Raw genomic sequence first — 16,573 nt, 5'->3', positions numbered from 1 at the left:
ACACCTTGCGCAAAATCACCATTTTTCTGGTCGGTGTTCATAGTATACAATGTACTCCATTGCGTCCACTCGCACATTCCACTTTCGCAGTGGGTTTGCTCTGTCTTCTGTATGCCTGTGTATGCGCATGTGTCGCCGGACTAGTATTCCCTCCCATGTAAATTGTCCGCTTGACTGCTTCTTCACATTTCCCGTCTTCATTTGGTTGAGAGAATATCGATTGTGGTGTGTGTTGTATGCATCTAGCAGGTGACAGACGGGTGGAAGCCACGTTTGCTGGTTCTCTAGACATGAGAAACACCGTAGATGAGTTTATAAATTGTTAGGGTGATTTGGAATCTGTTATATCACTGACATCAGTATTCGCGAGTGGAAATGCCAGTTTCCTCTATTTTTTTCGAGTTTTCACGTAAAGGTCTTCAGAGACGGGATAAGTTTCTAGCGAGGTGGAGTATGCTGTAAACCATTCAGTAACTAAAGTTTCAGGTTTGTAGAGAAATAATTTACAGTCTATATCTTATAATTATGGTGTGCGAGTGATATTGCCATGCAAGCGATATTGCTATGTGCTTGATATCGACAAGGATCGCGAAAATGGTATGATATTCTGGCAAACCATGAGGAATTACATATGTTCTTGCACTCCCAGAGTCTGTAGATGGGTGTAGCAAAGCAAGCAAGCAACCAACCAACCAACCAACCAACCAACCAACCAGGTCAGAACCAGAAACAGTAACGCGTTTCTGCTGAGGAGAGCTGACCCCGAATTTGTAGAACAGTTCTGAGAGTGACTTCGGTCCACTGAGGGCGCTCTGGTCACATGTCAGGGGTGGATGACTGCCTGACCTCGCGGGAAATATCTAGTGCACCTACGATGCATGTGCTTATGCTGTCTTTCTTTGCAGTATATGTACAAGTGTCTGGCGGTCGATAGCTATACGAATGATGTAAAAGGGGCGATTTTGTATGGGTCATGATACGAATTGTGTGTTTACTATATCGACACGGTATGCCGTGATATATTCCCAAGTTGCAAATCGGTTTCACAATCTAATATTCAAGCTCCCCTCCTCAGTGGCAGAGTAGTGTAATTGAGTCTTTCCATATCTGTCGATCAGTATGCCACTTTGTCGGGTTTAATTGTCGGTGCAATATGGGGATCTGTACAAAATAGATTTTTGCTGCTGAAAGTCTCATCTGGAGAGAATCAGTAATTTGGTAGGTAAATTCAATAAGATCTAATCATAATGCTCCATTCATTCACAAGACATCTTTTGTGCCAGGATGTAGATGAGAGCATTACTGTTTCAGAGATGTTTGTTGAAAGCAGGACTTAACGATTTCCAGGAAGGGTAACATGTGATGGATGGGGTGCCACGTTAGGACCATCAGCAGGAAGGCATTCAGCGTTATTTTGCGCTATTTTCGTAATCAGGTTCTGTTAGGTCAAGAACTTCCATGCAGACAAGCTAAGACATCACGAAGGCTTCTACAAAAGCGACCATTAACTATCTCTGGGACAAAATACAATTTCCGAGAGGTCGACTACGCTCTTATTTTAAATAGCCATGTGACATCATTATAACATTGAGAATCTTTCAGATACACTCAGATGGTGTAATTATAGCTACACGAGCATTTTACAGCGATGCATCAGCCATAGTAAACACAGTTCTTATGTGTCGTTAGGATTCCTAGGAACAATGCACCCTGTGGTATTCAGGGAAACACTGGACCAGAATTCTAGAGCGCTACCTGTGACGTCAGTATCCACAGGTGGAGAGGTTTAGCGCCAGCAATGGTAAACATGCGTACAAGACCCAAAGTGTGACTTGCCACTTTTTTACGTAGACATTCAGTAGAATACTCGAAGAACTCTGTGTACCCAAAAAGAGATGCGACTTTCACCTGCTGTTGGCAATGGCGTGACAGCAATGGCTCGCGCTTCGGCATTGGCTTGCGTCTTACTGTCCTTGCAAAGCGTGTGCGTGCGTTGCAACACTTCGCTGATACGATGCGTTTTTTTATGTGCACTGAGTGTTTGTGCAGTGCATTATTTCGACAGTTTATAGTTAGCAAGTGTGTCTGCACAGCGTTTTACATGCATTATTTTGACACTTTATGAGTTGTTACTTGTCTGTACGTCAGTGTACTGCATTATTTAACAGTAAATTGCTTTTCTGTAGACTATTTACTGCGACCTCAAGCACGTCAGAGTGAGTGTTTTGCATCAGTGTAATAAATATAGTTTGTCAAATCCGTCACTAAATAAATAGTTCCAAAAATAAGTAAAGTACACTCCTTCCTCTCTCCAGTAGCCCATCGCAGGCTGAGTCCTTTTCCCGCCATTTTTCCCCTCCAGACCACCATCTTGGATTACGTCACAGAAGGGACGAGGCGCCCTCTCACGGCAGTAGTGTGTACTAGGTCAGTTGGTCTCCGGACTTCATAGTGATCACACTGGATGGAGGTACTGCCTCAAATTGTTTAAATAAAGACTTACGTCCATCCTATCCAGCACAGGCTGAGTCTTTTTCCCGCCAATTCCTAGGAAGAGGTGGCGGTCAGATGACGTAGGTTAGTGGAGGTATCCCAAGTGCCCTATTATCCCGCCATTTTCTTAGGTTAGTGGAGGTAGCTGTGGTGTGTTGCAGTGTCCTGCTGGAATTTGAGCTTCCCGCCATTTTCTTGGGGAAAGGTGGGAAGGGCAGAGGGGAGGGGATTACGTTAGTGGAGGTAGCCCAGTTGCCCCATCTTCCCGCCAAAATTTGAACTTCTCGCCATGACGTCATTGCGATGTTTCCATATCTATCTTGAATAAATTTGGCATCAATGGAGAGAGGGGTGATGCACAGTTTGTTCTACTACTGGTGTGCTTTCCTATCTATGAAAGAATCGATTACTTCATCAAAGTTTGTCAAACATATGGCTACATGAAAAATCAAATTGTCATTGTCAAATACTGTAAATGCTTCTAATACAAATAGTACCCGATATTGGTGTTCAAATGGTTCTGAACACTATGGGACTTAACTTCTGAGGTCATCAGTTCCCTAGAACTTAGAGGTACTTAAACCTAACTAACATAAGGATATCACACACACACACCCATGCCCGAGGCAGTATTCGAATCTGCGACCGTAGCGGTCGCGCGGTTCCAGCCAATATTGGTGTGGTTCCTCGATTCGATCATGTCTATTTTGTTAGTGTCTGCTAGAGAAAACGAAATAGCCCTTTCCAATGTCAGCAATTGTAACACATGGTAAATAAGCGAGTGTGTTTTGGCACAAATGGTCATTTATTTGTACCTCATTTACGTAAGTAACACGACTCAATATAAGGCACGAAGTACCAATATGAAATGCGTATTAGGCCTACTACAAGAAAAAGCATTAAGTTAGTAAATAGTGTCACATTTTATTCGTATGGTCCAGTTTCTCAAGCATGAGATAGAAAATATCAGTACGAAATTTTTATGTAAATTTGGAATCGTCATTTTCTTCCCTACTATTTATGTCTTGTCCCCGTTTCTTCTCCTTCCTCGTCCTCCCACACACTCCTGTCATTACTAATTATGTAACTATTCCTGCCACTGTCAAAACTTATTCTCCAGTTAACTTCGGTAACCCTGCCACAATCAGCGGTTCAGTTATCTCGCATCTGGATAGGCATTATTACATGTTCGTACAACGTGTTTTTAGCGCTTTTCCGACTTATTCTGGAAATAGAAGCGGTTACTAACCGAGGCTCTTAATAGCATAGCCTTCTGCAAAAATTTTCTATCAAATTTTCATTTTTTCAGATGCGCCTAGAAGATAATTGTAATCTTAAGTACCTGTTATTCTTTTTAGTCGTTTATTTCCACTTCGGTAGTCTGAATTTATGGATTTCGCTAATAATTACAACAAAGCTGCTCATTCGCACACCCAGTCAACCACGTAAACCAACAGCGATTGGCATTTATCTGGTCGGGTGTATTCGGCTCAGCTCATGTAGCCCCATCCCCTTTAATCTCCGGGAAAGTTTTTTATTTCTAGATGCGACGGGGATTTCCCTCGGAGAAACATCACGTAAGCTATGCAAGCGTTCAAAAATGACCTTATTATTCGTTCAGAAATCAACTAAGAATTTGTTCAAAAATATTCAAAAACAAACTGGGATGCTGTTCAGAGCCATATGAATAATCGGTAGACCAACGTGTGCTGGATGCTAGGCCTTCCTGAAACAAGGTTTTTTTCTTGAAGAATATGATTTGGCGCCCCCTGAAACTACCGCCCGTGGCAGATACCATGGTTTGCCAACCCCCCCTCCCCTCTCCCGTCACCAGCCCTAGATCCGGCCCTGCGTGATGACAAGATTGTTTGAACTAAATATAGTGTGCACAGAGACGTTTAGTCTTTTACTGCGCTTCAGACGTGAGTGGAACAGAAGGGAGCCCTAACAACTGGTGCAGTGGAGTGTACTCTCTGCAAACGAGCGTGAAGTGCGTGGCAGAGTGTGGATCTAGATGTCGTCGAAGATGTAACAGAGACTAGGGCACATGCAGTTGAATGGAGTTATTTTTCCCTCGTTCATTACGAGAACCGAATGGTACAGAGAATTAATAAATTCGTTACGTAGTAGGCTAGAGTAGAGCCGTGCGGCCAGCAGGACTGGGAGTCACTGTCAGTTCTAATAACCCAGCAGTTGGCTACACAGCGGCGCACGTGACAGCCGCTGCGGACGAATCTGCGCGGGGGTGTCGTTGCTGAGCAGTGCCCTACCAACGACCATGCGTTATTCTCGTGTGAAATTAGCTCAGGAAGTTGAACCTTATACTGCCACGTACGGCGATACACTGTCGTTCTTATGAAGCCTCGTCAGTTTTTCACCGAACTGTTCGGTGTGGTAGACATAGATTGATCGTTGTCCGTCTACATCTGCATTGTTTGCGGTATTTCTTATATGCATGTAACCTGTTCGTGAATTAAAAAACCATAATAAAAACGAAGATTCCTACTTATTTGGTAAGCTAGTATTACGGTAGTATATTACTAGATCACTTTAATCGTATCGTTGCTTTATGGCCCACAATTCCTTTAGGTAAACCTGTTTCCTTTGCAACATGTCGTATCGTTCTTTATGCATTATTATTTTGTTACAGGAATGCTGCAAAGAGCATTATGTACTTAAGAAAAAAAATAGATTCACTAAGAAAATGTCCTGGTGGTTCTTGTAGCCACTACATTTTAAAAGCACAAAATGAAAAATCCTACAGTTGGGTCAAGGAAGCAGCCGACGAGCACCAGGCCGGGGGAGCGGGCTGCTCGCACTTTTCTAGTGTAAAGAATGGTGGGGTGAAGGCTGTGCTGTGGCAGGAAACGCCTTTAATCGGTGCGATCAAAAAATGTTTCGAGCAGCATTAGTAAATTCATTGTTCCACTTGTGGTGATTTAAAAGAGAAAATAGCTGCAACTGAACTCACTAAAGCGTGTAACGCGATGCAGCATGGACACAGTTACAACTTCTCTGACCGTTGGCGTCCGCCGGCATTCTTCCAGAGGGGGCAACATTCCGAAATATACATTTCTTTTTACCTAACTAATGCGGTGATTCACTAAATGCGTTGTGCGCCAGTAATTAAATCTGACCTGACATACACAAAATTTATTATACTTCAAACGATTGATAGTTATCTAATTAGTGTTCTCGAGGCAGATTGGATATCTCAACGATAAGCATAATCGGTTGTACATATAAAGAGCTTTTTATGTTATTAATGTGAATATGTATGCCACTTTTTTCGTTCAACGATCTAAAATTTCATGCTCATGAAAAAATGGGCATACAGGGTGGTCGATTGATCGTGACCGGGCCAAATATCTCACGAAATAAGCGTCAAACGAAAAAACTACAAAGAACGAAATTTATCTAGCTTGAAGGGGGAAACCAAATGGCGCTATGGTTAGCCCGCTAGATGGCGCTGCCAAAGATGAAACGGATATCAACTGCGTTTTTTAAAATAGGAACCCCCATTTTTTGTTACGTATATGTGTAGTACGTAAAGAAATACGAATGTTTTAGTTGGACCACTTTTTTCGTTTTGCGATAGATGGCGCTCTAATAGTCACAATTTTAGACGAACAGTTGGTAACAGATAAGTTCACAAAGGTACATGTATCATATTGGAAGAACCGAAATAACATGTTCAAACGTACCTACATTCTGTATTTTAATTTAAAAAACCTATCATTTATGAGCACGCATGCTTTTACAGCATGATTACCTGTAAATACCACATTAATGCAATAAATGCTCAACATGATGTCCGTCAACCTCAATTCATTTGGCAATACGTGTAACGACATTCCTCTCAACAGCGAGTAGTTCGCCTTCCGTAATGTTCGCACATGCATTGACAATGCGCTGACGCATGTTGTCAGGTGTTGTCGGTGGATCACGATAGCAAATATCCTTCGACTTTCCCCAGAGAAAAAAATCCTGGGACGTCAGATCCGGTGAACACGCAGGCTTCGACGACCAATCCACCTGTCATGAAATATGCTATTCAATACCGCTTCAACCGCACGCGAGCTATGTGCCGGACATCCATCATGTTGGAAGTACATCGCCATTTTGTCATGCAGTGAAACATCTTGTAGTAACATCGATAGAACATTACGTAGGAAATCAGCATACACTGCACCATTTAGATTTCCATCGATAAAATCGGGGCCAATTATCCTTCCTCCCATAATGCCGCACCATACATTAACCCGCCAAGGTAGCTGATGTTCCACTTGTCGCAGCCATCGTAAACCGGCATAATATGCACTATTGGGCAACAGAAAATCCACGTTACGCTGTTGGTGAATGACGCTTCGTCGCTAAACAGAACGCGTGCAAAAAATCTGTCATCGTCCCGTAATTTCTCTAGTGGCAGAACTGTACACGACGTTCAAAGTCGTCGCCATGCAATTCCTGGTGCATAGAAATATGGCACGGGTGCAATCGATGTTGATGTAGCATTCTCAAGACAGACGTTTTTGAGATTCCCGATTCTCCTGCAATTTGTCTGCTACTGATGTGCGGATTAGCCGCGACAGCAACTAAAACACCTACTTGGGCATCATCATTTGTTGCCGGTCGTGGTTGACGCTTCACATGTGGCTGAACGCGTCCTCTTTCCTTAAATAACGTAACTATCCGGCGAACGGTCCGGACATTGAATGTTGTCGTCCAGGATACCAACCAACATACATAGCACACGCCCGTTGAGCATTTTGATCACAATAGCCATACATCAACACGATATCGACCTTTTCCACAATTGCTGAACGGTCCAATTTAACACGGGTAATGTATCACGAAGCAAATACCGTCCGCACTGGCGGAATGTTACGTGATACCACGTACTTAGACGGCGCAGTAATAATCACAAACGTATATCACAAAGCGAAAAAAGTGGTCCAACTAAAACATTCATATTTCTTTACGTACTACACGAATATGTAATTAAAAAAAAATTGGGGTTGATATCCGTTTGACCTATGGCAGCACCATCTAGCGGGCCAACCATAGCGCCATCTGGTTTCCCCCTTCAAGCTAGACAAGTTTTTTTCTATGTAGTTTTTTCGTTTGATGCTTATTTCGTGAGATATTTGGCCCGGTCACTATCAATGGGCCACCCTGTATGGGTCCATAATGCCTAACGGAACGAAAATTAAAAATCTGAAACAGGAAAACTGAGGATGACTGAGAAAATCCTGTTGATCATCAGCAAAAGCAACAAGCAGTAATACTCCTCAAAGTGGAGGAACGTGCTGTAAATTTTGAAAAAAGCTTTGTTAGATCTAATATCATCTATAAAACTTTCTTTAACTGAAAACACATCACGTTAGTGGCTGTATTTCGTGACTTTCGTGCTTTCTAATTTTTGATACTGACTGGTATAACAAAAAATGAAAACACGCTCACTTTCCGACCTGGTTGTGTTTTCTAGAGTCTGCCATGTAATATTGGATGCGGAATTTACGCACCGCGCACCGTCGTGTGTCTTGTTTGTCCACAGAGGGACGGTAAACCTCTAGTGAGATGCAAGGGGAGAACGCATTTCTCAGGATATTTGGTAATGATGGCAGATACGTGCGCTGTAGCACAGGAGTGAGCGCTCCAGGGTGCCTTCCTTCATCTCCTAAAAAGATGTACGAGGAAGAGGCAGGGGTGAGGCTGTTGTGGGGTAAGGCTCCGCACCCACACTGACTGTAGAAAGGTGCCGAGACTGCCGCCAAACCAGCAGAGGCGCTGCAGGCGGTACCGTGCTGCTAGCAGAGGCCATCTGCTGCCAGCGCCCGGTAACACCTTTTACACCTTTTGTGTCCGCAATACTGTCGCCATCTATAAGTGTGCATATCGCTGCCCCAAGACTTTTGTTACCTCAGTGTATAATAGATTACCGCTCTACACCTGAACGTGATCAGTTTCGATTAGATTAGATTCAGTGTTCGTTCTGTAGATCCAAAAATGAGATGATTCTCGTGGGTGTGGAACATGTCAGAAAGTGTAACATGAAAAACGTAAAACATCTGAATAGACGGTCAACATATGTGAATACACACTGGAACTAGTAATATTTACAGATTTAATACACTGTCATAATGAAACATAGTTATGCACTTTTAATAAATTTATCGTACACAAAATACCTGTCTCGACTGTTGCGACCAAGTGCTGTCAAAACTGAAATCTAACAGACTTTTTGCATAACTTGGTATAACAGTCTCCATTAAGATATTCATTTACAAAGTAGAAGGAATAGCCTATCAAAAATCCTTTCAAGCTCTGTTAAAACTTTGGTTTCAGATAAAGTACAGTTTAAAGCCTCATTCCGTCAGACATTTTACTCCCACATTGCAAGATATACCGTGGCCGTGCGGTGCGGTAAATGGCTCCAATCAGTCCAGTCTGCTCTACGAGTAATTCGTGAATGGAAGAGATCTATTTAGACAGCATTAATCTTGTGAGAAGTGTGGTTATTCATTGCATCACCAGCAAGGCACCACAACATGGTTACACTGACAACGACAGGTAGCAGTCCAACCCCTCTCAAACCAGCACCACGAGCGTCACTACCAACAACACAGCAATCAAGCACTTCTCAGTCACTCTTTATAGCAACGTATTTCACAGAAAGCTCACTTGTAGTTGTTGTTGTTGTTGTTATCTACAGTCCAAAGACTCCTTTGAAGCAGCTCTCCATGCTACTCTATCCTGTGCAAGCCTCTTCACCTACTGCATCCTACATCCTTCTGAATCCGATTAATGTACTCATCTCTTGGTCTCTCTCTACGATCTTTACCCCCTTCATGCCTCAGAATGGTCCAATCAATCGATGTCTCTTCCTACTCAGGTTGTACCACAAATGTCTCTTCTTCCCAGTTGTATTCAGCACCTCCTCACTAGTTGTACCACAGATGTAGGTTTGCCTTTTCTTAATCTGTCTGCTAAGATAAATCGTAGGGTCAGTATTGCCTCACGTGTTCCAACATTTCTACGGAATCCAAACTGATCTTCCCCGAGTTCGGCTTCTACCAGTTTTTCCTTTCATCTATAAAGAATTTGTGTTAATATTTTTCAGCTGTGACTCATTAAACTGATAGTTCAGTAATTTTCACACCTATCGGCACCTGCTTTCGTTGGTATTATTATATTCTTCTTGAAGTCTAAGGGCATTTCTCATGTCTCATACATCGTGCTCACCAGATGAAAGAATTTTGTCACAGCTGGCTCTGCCAAGGCTATCAATAGCTCTAATGGAATGTTGTCTACTTCCGAGGCCTTGTTTCGACTTAGGTCTTTCAGTGCTCTGTCAGATTCTTCACCCAGTATCATATCTCCCTTCTCATCTACATCTACGTCTTCTTCCATTTCCATGATACTGCTCTCAAGTACACGTCCCTTGTACAGATCCCGTATACACTTCTTCCACCTTTCTGCTTTAATTTCTTTGTTTAGGACTGGTTTTCCATCTGAGCTGTTGATATTCATACAGGTGGTTCTCTTTTCTCCAAAGGTCTTTTTAATTTTCGTGTAGGCGGTATCTATCTTACCCATAGTGATATATGCTTTTGCATCCTTATATTTGTCCTCAAGCCATTCCTGTTTAGCCATTTTGCACTTCCTGACTATCTCATGTTTTAAACATTTGTATTCCCCTTCACCCGCTTAATAGTGGAAATTAGAAAATATAAAAATGCAAAAAAATTAAGTTCAATATCTCTTGTGTTACCCAAGGATATCTACTAGCCCTCGTCTTTTTACCTACTTGATCCTCTGCTGCCTTTATAATTTCATCTCTCAAAGCAACCCATTCTTCTTATACTATATTCCTTTCCCCTGTATTTGTCAATCGTTCCCTAATGCTCCATCTGAAAATCTGTTACATCCTCTGGTTCTTTCAGTCTATCCAGGTCCCATTTCGTTATACTCTTGCCTTCTGGCATTTTTTTAGTTTTAGTCTACAGTTCATAACCAATGAACTGTGATCAGTGTCCACATTGACACCTGGAAGTGTCTTACAATTTAAAACCCAGTTCCGAAATCTCTGTCTTACCATTATATAATCTATCTGAAACGTTCCGGTGTCTCCGGGTCTCTTCACTTGTACAACCTTCTTTCATGATTCTTGAGCCAAGTGTTACCTATGACTAAAGTATGCTCTGCGCAAAATTCTACCAAGTGCCTTCCTCTTTCATTCCTCTCGCCCACTCCTGCTACTTTTCCTTCTCTTTATTTTGCTACTATTGGGTTCCAGTGACTCTTAACTATCTGAATAATTCCTATTATCGCATCGCACATTTCTTCAATGTATTTATCATCTGCGGAGCTAGTTGGCGCATGTACTTGTGTTACTGTATTGAGTGTGGGCTTCGTGTCAATCTTGGCTACAATAATGCGTTCACTATGCTGTTCGTAGTAGCTTATCCGTGTTCCTGTTTCTTAATTCATTATTAAATCTACTCCTGCATTACCCCTATTTAATTTTGCATTTATAACCCTGTATTCACCTGACCAGAAGTCCTGTTCCTCCTGCCACCGAACTTCACTAATTCCCATTATATCTAACTTTAACCTATCAATTTCTCTTTTTAAATTTTCTAATCTACCTGCCAGATTAAGGGATCTGACATTCCACACTCCGATCTGTAGAGCGCCGGTTTTCTTTCTCCTGATAACGACGTCCTCCTGAGTAGTCCACGCATGGAGATTCGAATGGTGGACTATTTTACCTCCAGAACATTTTACCCAAGAGGATGCCATCATCATTTAACCTTTCAGTAGAGCTGCATGCCCTCTGGAAATATTACGACTGTAATTTCCCCTTGCTCTCAGCCGCTCGCCGTAGCAGCATAGTAAGGCCATTTTGGTTGATGTCACAAGACTAGATCAGTCAATCATCCAGACTGTTGCCCCTGCAACTACTGAAAAGGCTGCTGCCCCTCTTCAGGATCCACACGTTTGTCTGGCCCCCTCAACAGATACCCCTCCGTTGTGGTTGCACCTACAGTATGGCTATCTGTATCACTGAGGCATACAAGCTTCCCCACCAATGGGAAGGGGCGCGGTTCATGGGGTGGGGGGAGGGGGCGAGGAGGGGAAAGCTCACTTAATAGCTGGAAATAAGTACTCACTTAATAAACAAAAAATAACTGAACTAGTTGAACATGAGTTCAGTTGAGTTATTGTGTCTAATCATATGAGAGAACTGGACAGGAAATGCTGGACAGGTATAGTGTGTCTCTAAACTGAAAACCGAGCAGCGCCTTCCCCACCTGAGAAGGAAGTTACAACTGCCCCTGTAGCAGTGTAGAACAGAGTGCAGAGATTTATGTAGAATCTGTCCATGTGCTTTAATGATGTTTGTATTATTAGTAAATCATATACAATGTAGCGTTAATCCACTTGTGGAAAATAAACATACCCCCTCCCCCCTCGCTCATCTTGCAGACCAACGAAGGAAGAAAGTGCATGACCACCATCTGAAAACCTATGTTCCCTCATGCTTCTAGCCTACATCCCCACCTCTCCACCCTGTTACACGCCCCAGAACACAAATTATCTATTAAGGATACAGGGTACTTCTCTGGCTCAATATTATGTAAAAATCAACACCTATTCCTTTGAGGCACTCTTTATAATGTATGTGTTTTACAGATTTTTTGCTGATATCAGGTAACGCAGCACACTTTCTAAACGAATAGGAAGTGTTTTAAATATTTTTGAACCCGCTTATGATTATTAAAAAAAATTATAAAGAAATTGATGCAATTTTATCCATATGCTTACTCAAATTGAGGTACCATTTAATCCAATGTTATACATTTGAAGGAGATCAAATTTTTACCAGATGTGCATGACATGATGGATCAGGTACTAGACCTATTTAATTTCACCTATTATGTATATTATAAGGGTAAAAAAATATCACATCTTAAATTTTAATTTTTATAATATTTTTCCTAATAAAAACGTTATTTTTTCTATAATTTAGTTGATTCTGCAATAAAGCTTAGGTCTACTACATAAGTATGGACTATTGCAAGTTACAGAAAAAATTAGATCAATTCTTTTTAAACTTTAGAAAATATTTATACCTGAATGCTGAAAAGTACAACTTGCGGGAAATTGCGAATGAAGATATGGGTCCCATTAACTGTGCCTCAGAACATTCCTGAAGCATAATCTTCATCCTACAGCATTTCTTGATCTTCAGACTTCCTCTTGGCATTCCTTTTAACACTTCTTGCTTCTTTGGAAACTTGAAGAGCGAATCTTTCAGCTTCATGCAGCCGTTGTCTGTCACATGCATGCAATTGATCTTCCATATTAGAGCCACATTTTATGCCTAAATTTCTCAAGACTTCCAACCTTCCCATCACTCCATCATTGAAACATATCACTGTATCTAATATACCAACTTTTAATGTGTTTATCTAAGAATGTTTTTGTAGGACTAATCTTTCCCATATGCAAAGGTTGAAACTTTCATTTGACTGCCCCCATGAAGACATTTACTAAGCAAAACAGGAACACACAGGTCTCTAAAAATTGCTTTTATTTCATTCATTAGAGGCTCAGGAAGAGAATGCTTGTGACGGTATATTTGACCTCTTTCTTTTGCTTTTTGATAACCACACCAAGAATCTGCTCCTTTAGGGCAAAGTCCATGAACAGGGTGGTCATCTGTAGACATCATATGAAACTAAGTCAGCTCTTCGCATTGCTGAAACAGCATTCAGAGGTGCATTTCGTCAAATGGCCAGTCCATAATAACTCTGAAGGAGGCCTATTTCAGTTTCTGTCAATCTGCCTTGGCCAGAGATTTTCCATCAGACAACAACTTTCCTTTCGTTTCTCTTCATAGCTTCCTCAATCTAGCATCCATCCTCTTTTGCACATGTCCACAACACTCCAGTTTTGTTACCATAATATCACCATAACAATTAAACTCATTAATTTTATTGAAAGCTTTAGAGTCCCGATTGCCTAGGTACTTCGCATGTCTAACGTTATTAACGGGCAACGACCTCTGAAATATTTTCTTCATCACACTCCATACCTCTACGGTAACCATCATAATTCTTAGAATACTGATGTTCAATATGCCCTTCAGTGTTACCATGGAAGGCGAGGCAGTACTTACATAAGTACTCAACACGAACAACTTTTCCATTCTCCAGAGAAGTAGCACTTACAACACCGTTCAAGGAACGATGTCCGCGACGTTGCCATGTCCCATCAAGTGCAACAGCAATGTCCCTGGTTCCACAAATATTTACAGTTTCTTCTCCTGCACGTTTCATAGATGCTTGAGATACAACCATCAAGGCACCTAAAAGTATTTTTATGTACATACTGAACCTACTGGGAGGAGGAAAAAGATCCATCAAACAACAAAACGTTTGAGCAGCCTTTTTTCCTTTATCTATTGCACGGATTGCATACACTAACTTCGAAAATTTTGCATAATTCATATTATGTGAAATTGAAGTCATTTTCGAGGTAGATTTGTTGCAGGATCTACACAGAACAACTAATTTCCTGCTATTTTGTTGTTCAGTTACTTCCAGACAGCCTCCACCATAACATCAATAACAATAAATCAACTGCAAACAGCGTCATTGTTAACGCAAAAATTTCAGTCAGCAGGAGGCGAGCCATGTGGGAGTTTCTTCCCTGAAGAACTGATGCATAGGTTATTTTCAACAGCGTGGCTTGCTTTGTTTGTGAACTTGTTACCACGGAATTTACTTTTATTGAATTTCTTGATACGTTGCCCAAGTGCTACATATATTTGTGGAAGTACATATCCTTCAGTGTGCAATAAATACAAACGTCCAGTAACACGTGAACAAACTGCTTCATCAAAACGAAAGTAAATACTAGCAAAGCTGATCATTTACAGACACTAGAAATCTGCACTGTTACCAACATGTACAATGTATCATATGTATAATCGCTGGAAACAGAAAGTTCATAGTTCTTTTCGAAATAATGCTGGTTACTGTAGCAGAACTAAAGGGGGCTTGGCGGCATACGTGATTGTAACTTTAAAATTTGGTATATATGTCATTTTTCATTTGAATCCCTATAATGTATATATCAATGTAATCAAGAAAGACTATAGAACTAAATAAAGTTATAAACGTCGGAGAAATCGATGTTTTTATAAGTAGCCTGTATCTTTAATATGCTTTACAATTAAAACTACTGTCAAAGCTTTCACATTCGAAATTACATGTTTGCAGAGCGATTATGCTAGCTTCACCATCGAAATTGTGAAGTGCACTGTCGACAAATTGCAAGTAATTCTCTGTAATCACTCTCACCCAACAAAATGGAGATCGTGCGTGGAATGTTGCTAGACAAGTTGAATATACACTGAAGCGCCGAAGAAACTGCTCTAGGCACAGAGATATGTAAACAGGCAGAATACGGCGCTGCAGTCAGAATCGCCTATATAAGAAAACAGGTGTCTGGTGCAGTTGTTAGATCGGTTACTACTGCTACAATGGCATGTTATCAACTTTTAAGTGAGTTTGAACGAGGCGTTATAGTCGGCTGACGAGCGATGGGACACAGCATCTCCGAGGGAGCGATGAAGTGGGGATTTTCCCGTACGACCACTTCACGAGTGTACCATGAATATCAGGAATCCGGTAAAACATCAAATCTTAGACATCGCTACGGCTGGAAAAAGATCCTGTAAGAACGGAATCAGCGACGACAAAAGTGCAGCCCTTCCGTAAAACGCTGCAGATTTCAGTGCTGGACGATCAACAAGTGTCAGCCTGCGAACCATTCCACGAAACATCATCGATACGGGCTTTGGGAGCTGAAGGCCTACTCGTGTTATCTTGATGATAGCACGACAGATAACTTTACAGCTCACCTGGGCCCGTCAAGACCGACGTTGGACTGTTGATGACTGAAAACATGTTGCCTCGACGGACGAGTCTCGTTTCAAATTGTTTCGATCGGATGGATGTGTACGGGTAAGGAGACGAAGCCTGAATCCATGGACCCTGCGTGTCAGCAGGAGGAGACTGTTCAAGCTGGTGGTGGGTCTGCAATGGTGCGGGGAGTGTGCAGTGATGCGGGACCCTTCATATGTCTACATACGACTCTGACAGGTGACACGTACGTAAGCATCCCGTCTCATCAGTTCTATCCATTAATGTCCATTGTGTATTCCGACGGACTTGGAAGATTCCAGCAGGACAATGCGACACCCCACACGTCCAGAATTGCCAGAGAATGGCTCCAGAAACACTCTACTGAGCTTAAACACTTCCGCTTACCACCAAACTGCCCAGAGATGAATATTATTGAGCGCATCTGGGATGCGTTGCAACATGCTGTTCAGAAGGGATCTCCACGCCCTCGTACTCTTACGGATTTATGGACAGCCCTGCAGGATTCCAACAGCTGGCGAATAGCCATCCAAATGAGAACACTCTAACAGGCAACTAACCTGATTTTATGTTATAACTGCACACAACAAAGCTGATGTGCACCAGACCTTCCCCACTAACAGATGTTTCACACAAAAAGCTGTGGCGGCGCGGGCTCACCGCCGTGGCCGTCCGAGGCCAAAGCTGTGGGGGAGAAATCCAGCCCGCACTGTCGTGCCAGTGGAAATTTAACGCACAATTACTACGTATGTACGTGGGACTACAAGTAATTCTAGATAGTGCAATTTTAAACACTCCTCTGAAAACGACGACGCGCAGGAAGCGGCGGACCAGCTCAGATTGCAGAAGTCGCGAGCCGTCCTCGTCCTCAACAGGGCCGTGGTGTGCTGTGGAGAGCGTTCCCGCCGCCATAGAGAGCAGGCGACGCGCGACAGCAAAGGAAAGCAAAGGAAAAGAAAGGAAACCTCACCCGCACGATCGTGTAACTGCGTGTGCAAAGCGATGTAGGAAGATTAATAATCTCTTAAAACCTAATAGGATAAAAAAGTGTTGTACTTTCGTTCCTTATGGAAGATTCTGAAGAGTTGTATTCGTTTCTAAAGGTCCACAGAACGTTCCCT

General features: G+C 42.1%; 1 protein-coding gene across 1 annotated transcript in view; it reads right to left on the bottom strand.

The window, feature by feature from the left end:
• LOC124798079 (bursicon-like) overlaps positions 1-16,364 on the bottom strand; it is a 49,125-nt gene extending 32,761 nt beyond the window's left edge. The window contains exon 1 of the mRNA XM_047261318.1: positions 16,207-16,364. Within this exon, the coding sequence (XP_047117274.1) occupies positions 16,207-16,364 (158 nt within the window). The remainder of the gene's footprint in view (positions 1-16,206) is intronic.
• Between the last annotated feature and the right edge of the window lie 209 nt (positions 16,365-16,573).

The sequence above is a fragment of the Schistocerca piceifrons genome, chromosome 5 (assembly GCF_021461385.2).
Source record: "Schistocerca piceifrons isolate TAMUIC-IGC-003096 chromosome 5, iqSchPice1.1, whole genome shotgun sequence".
Taxonomy (NCBI): domain Eukaryota; kingdom Metazoa; phylum Arthropoda; class Insecta; order Orthoptera; family Acrididae; genus Schistocerca; species Schistocerca piceifrons.
This window is presented reverse-complemented; position numbering and strand designations above follow the sequence as displayed.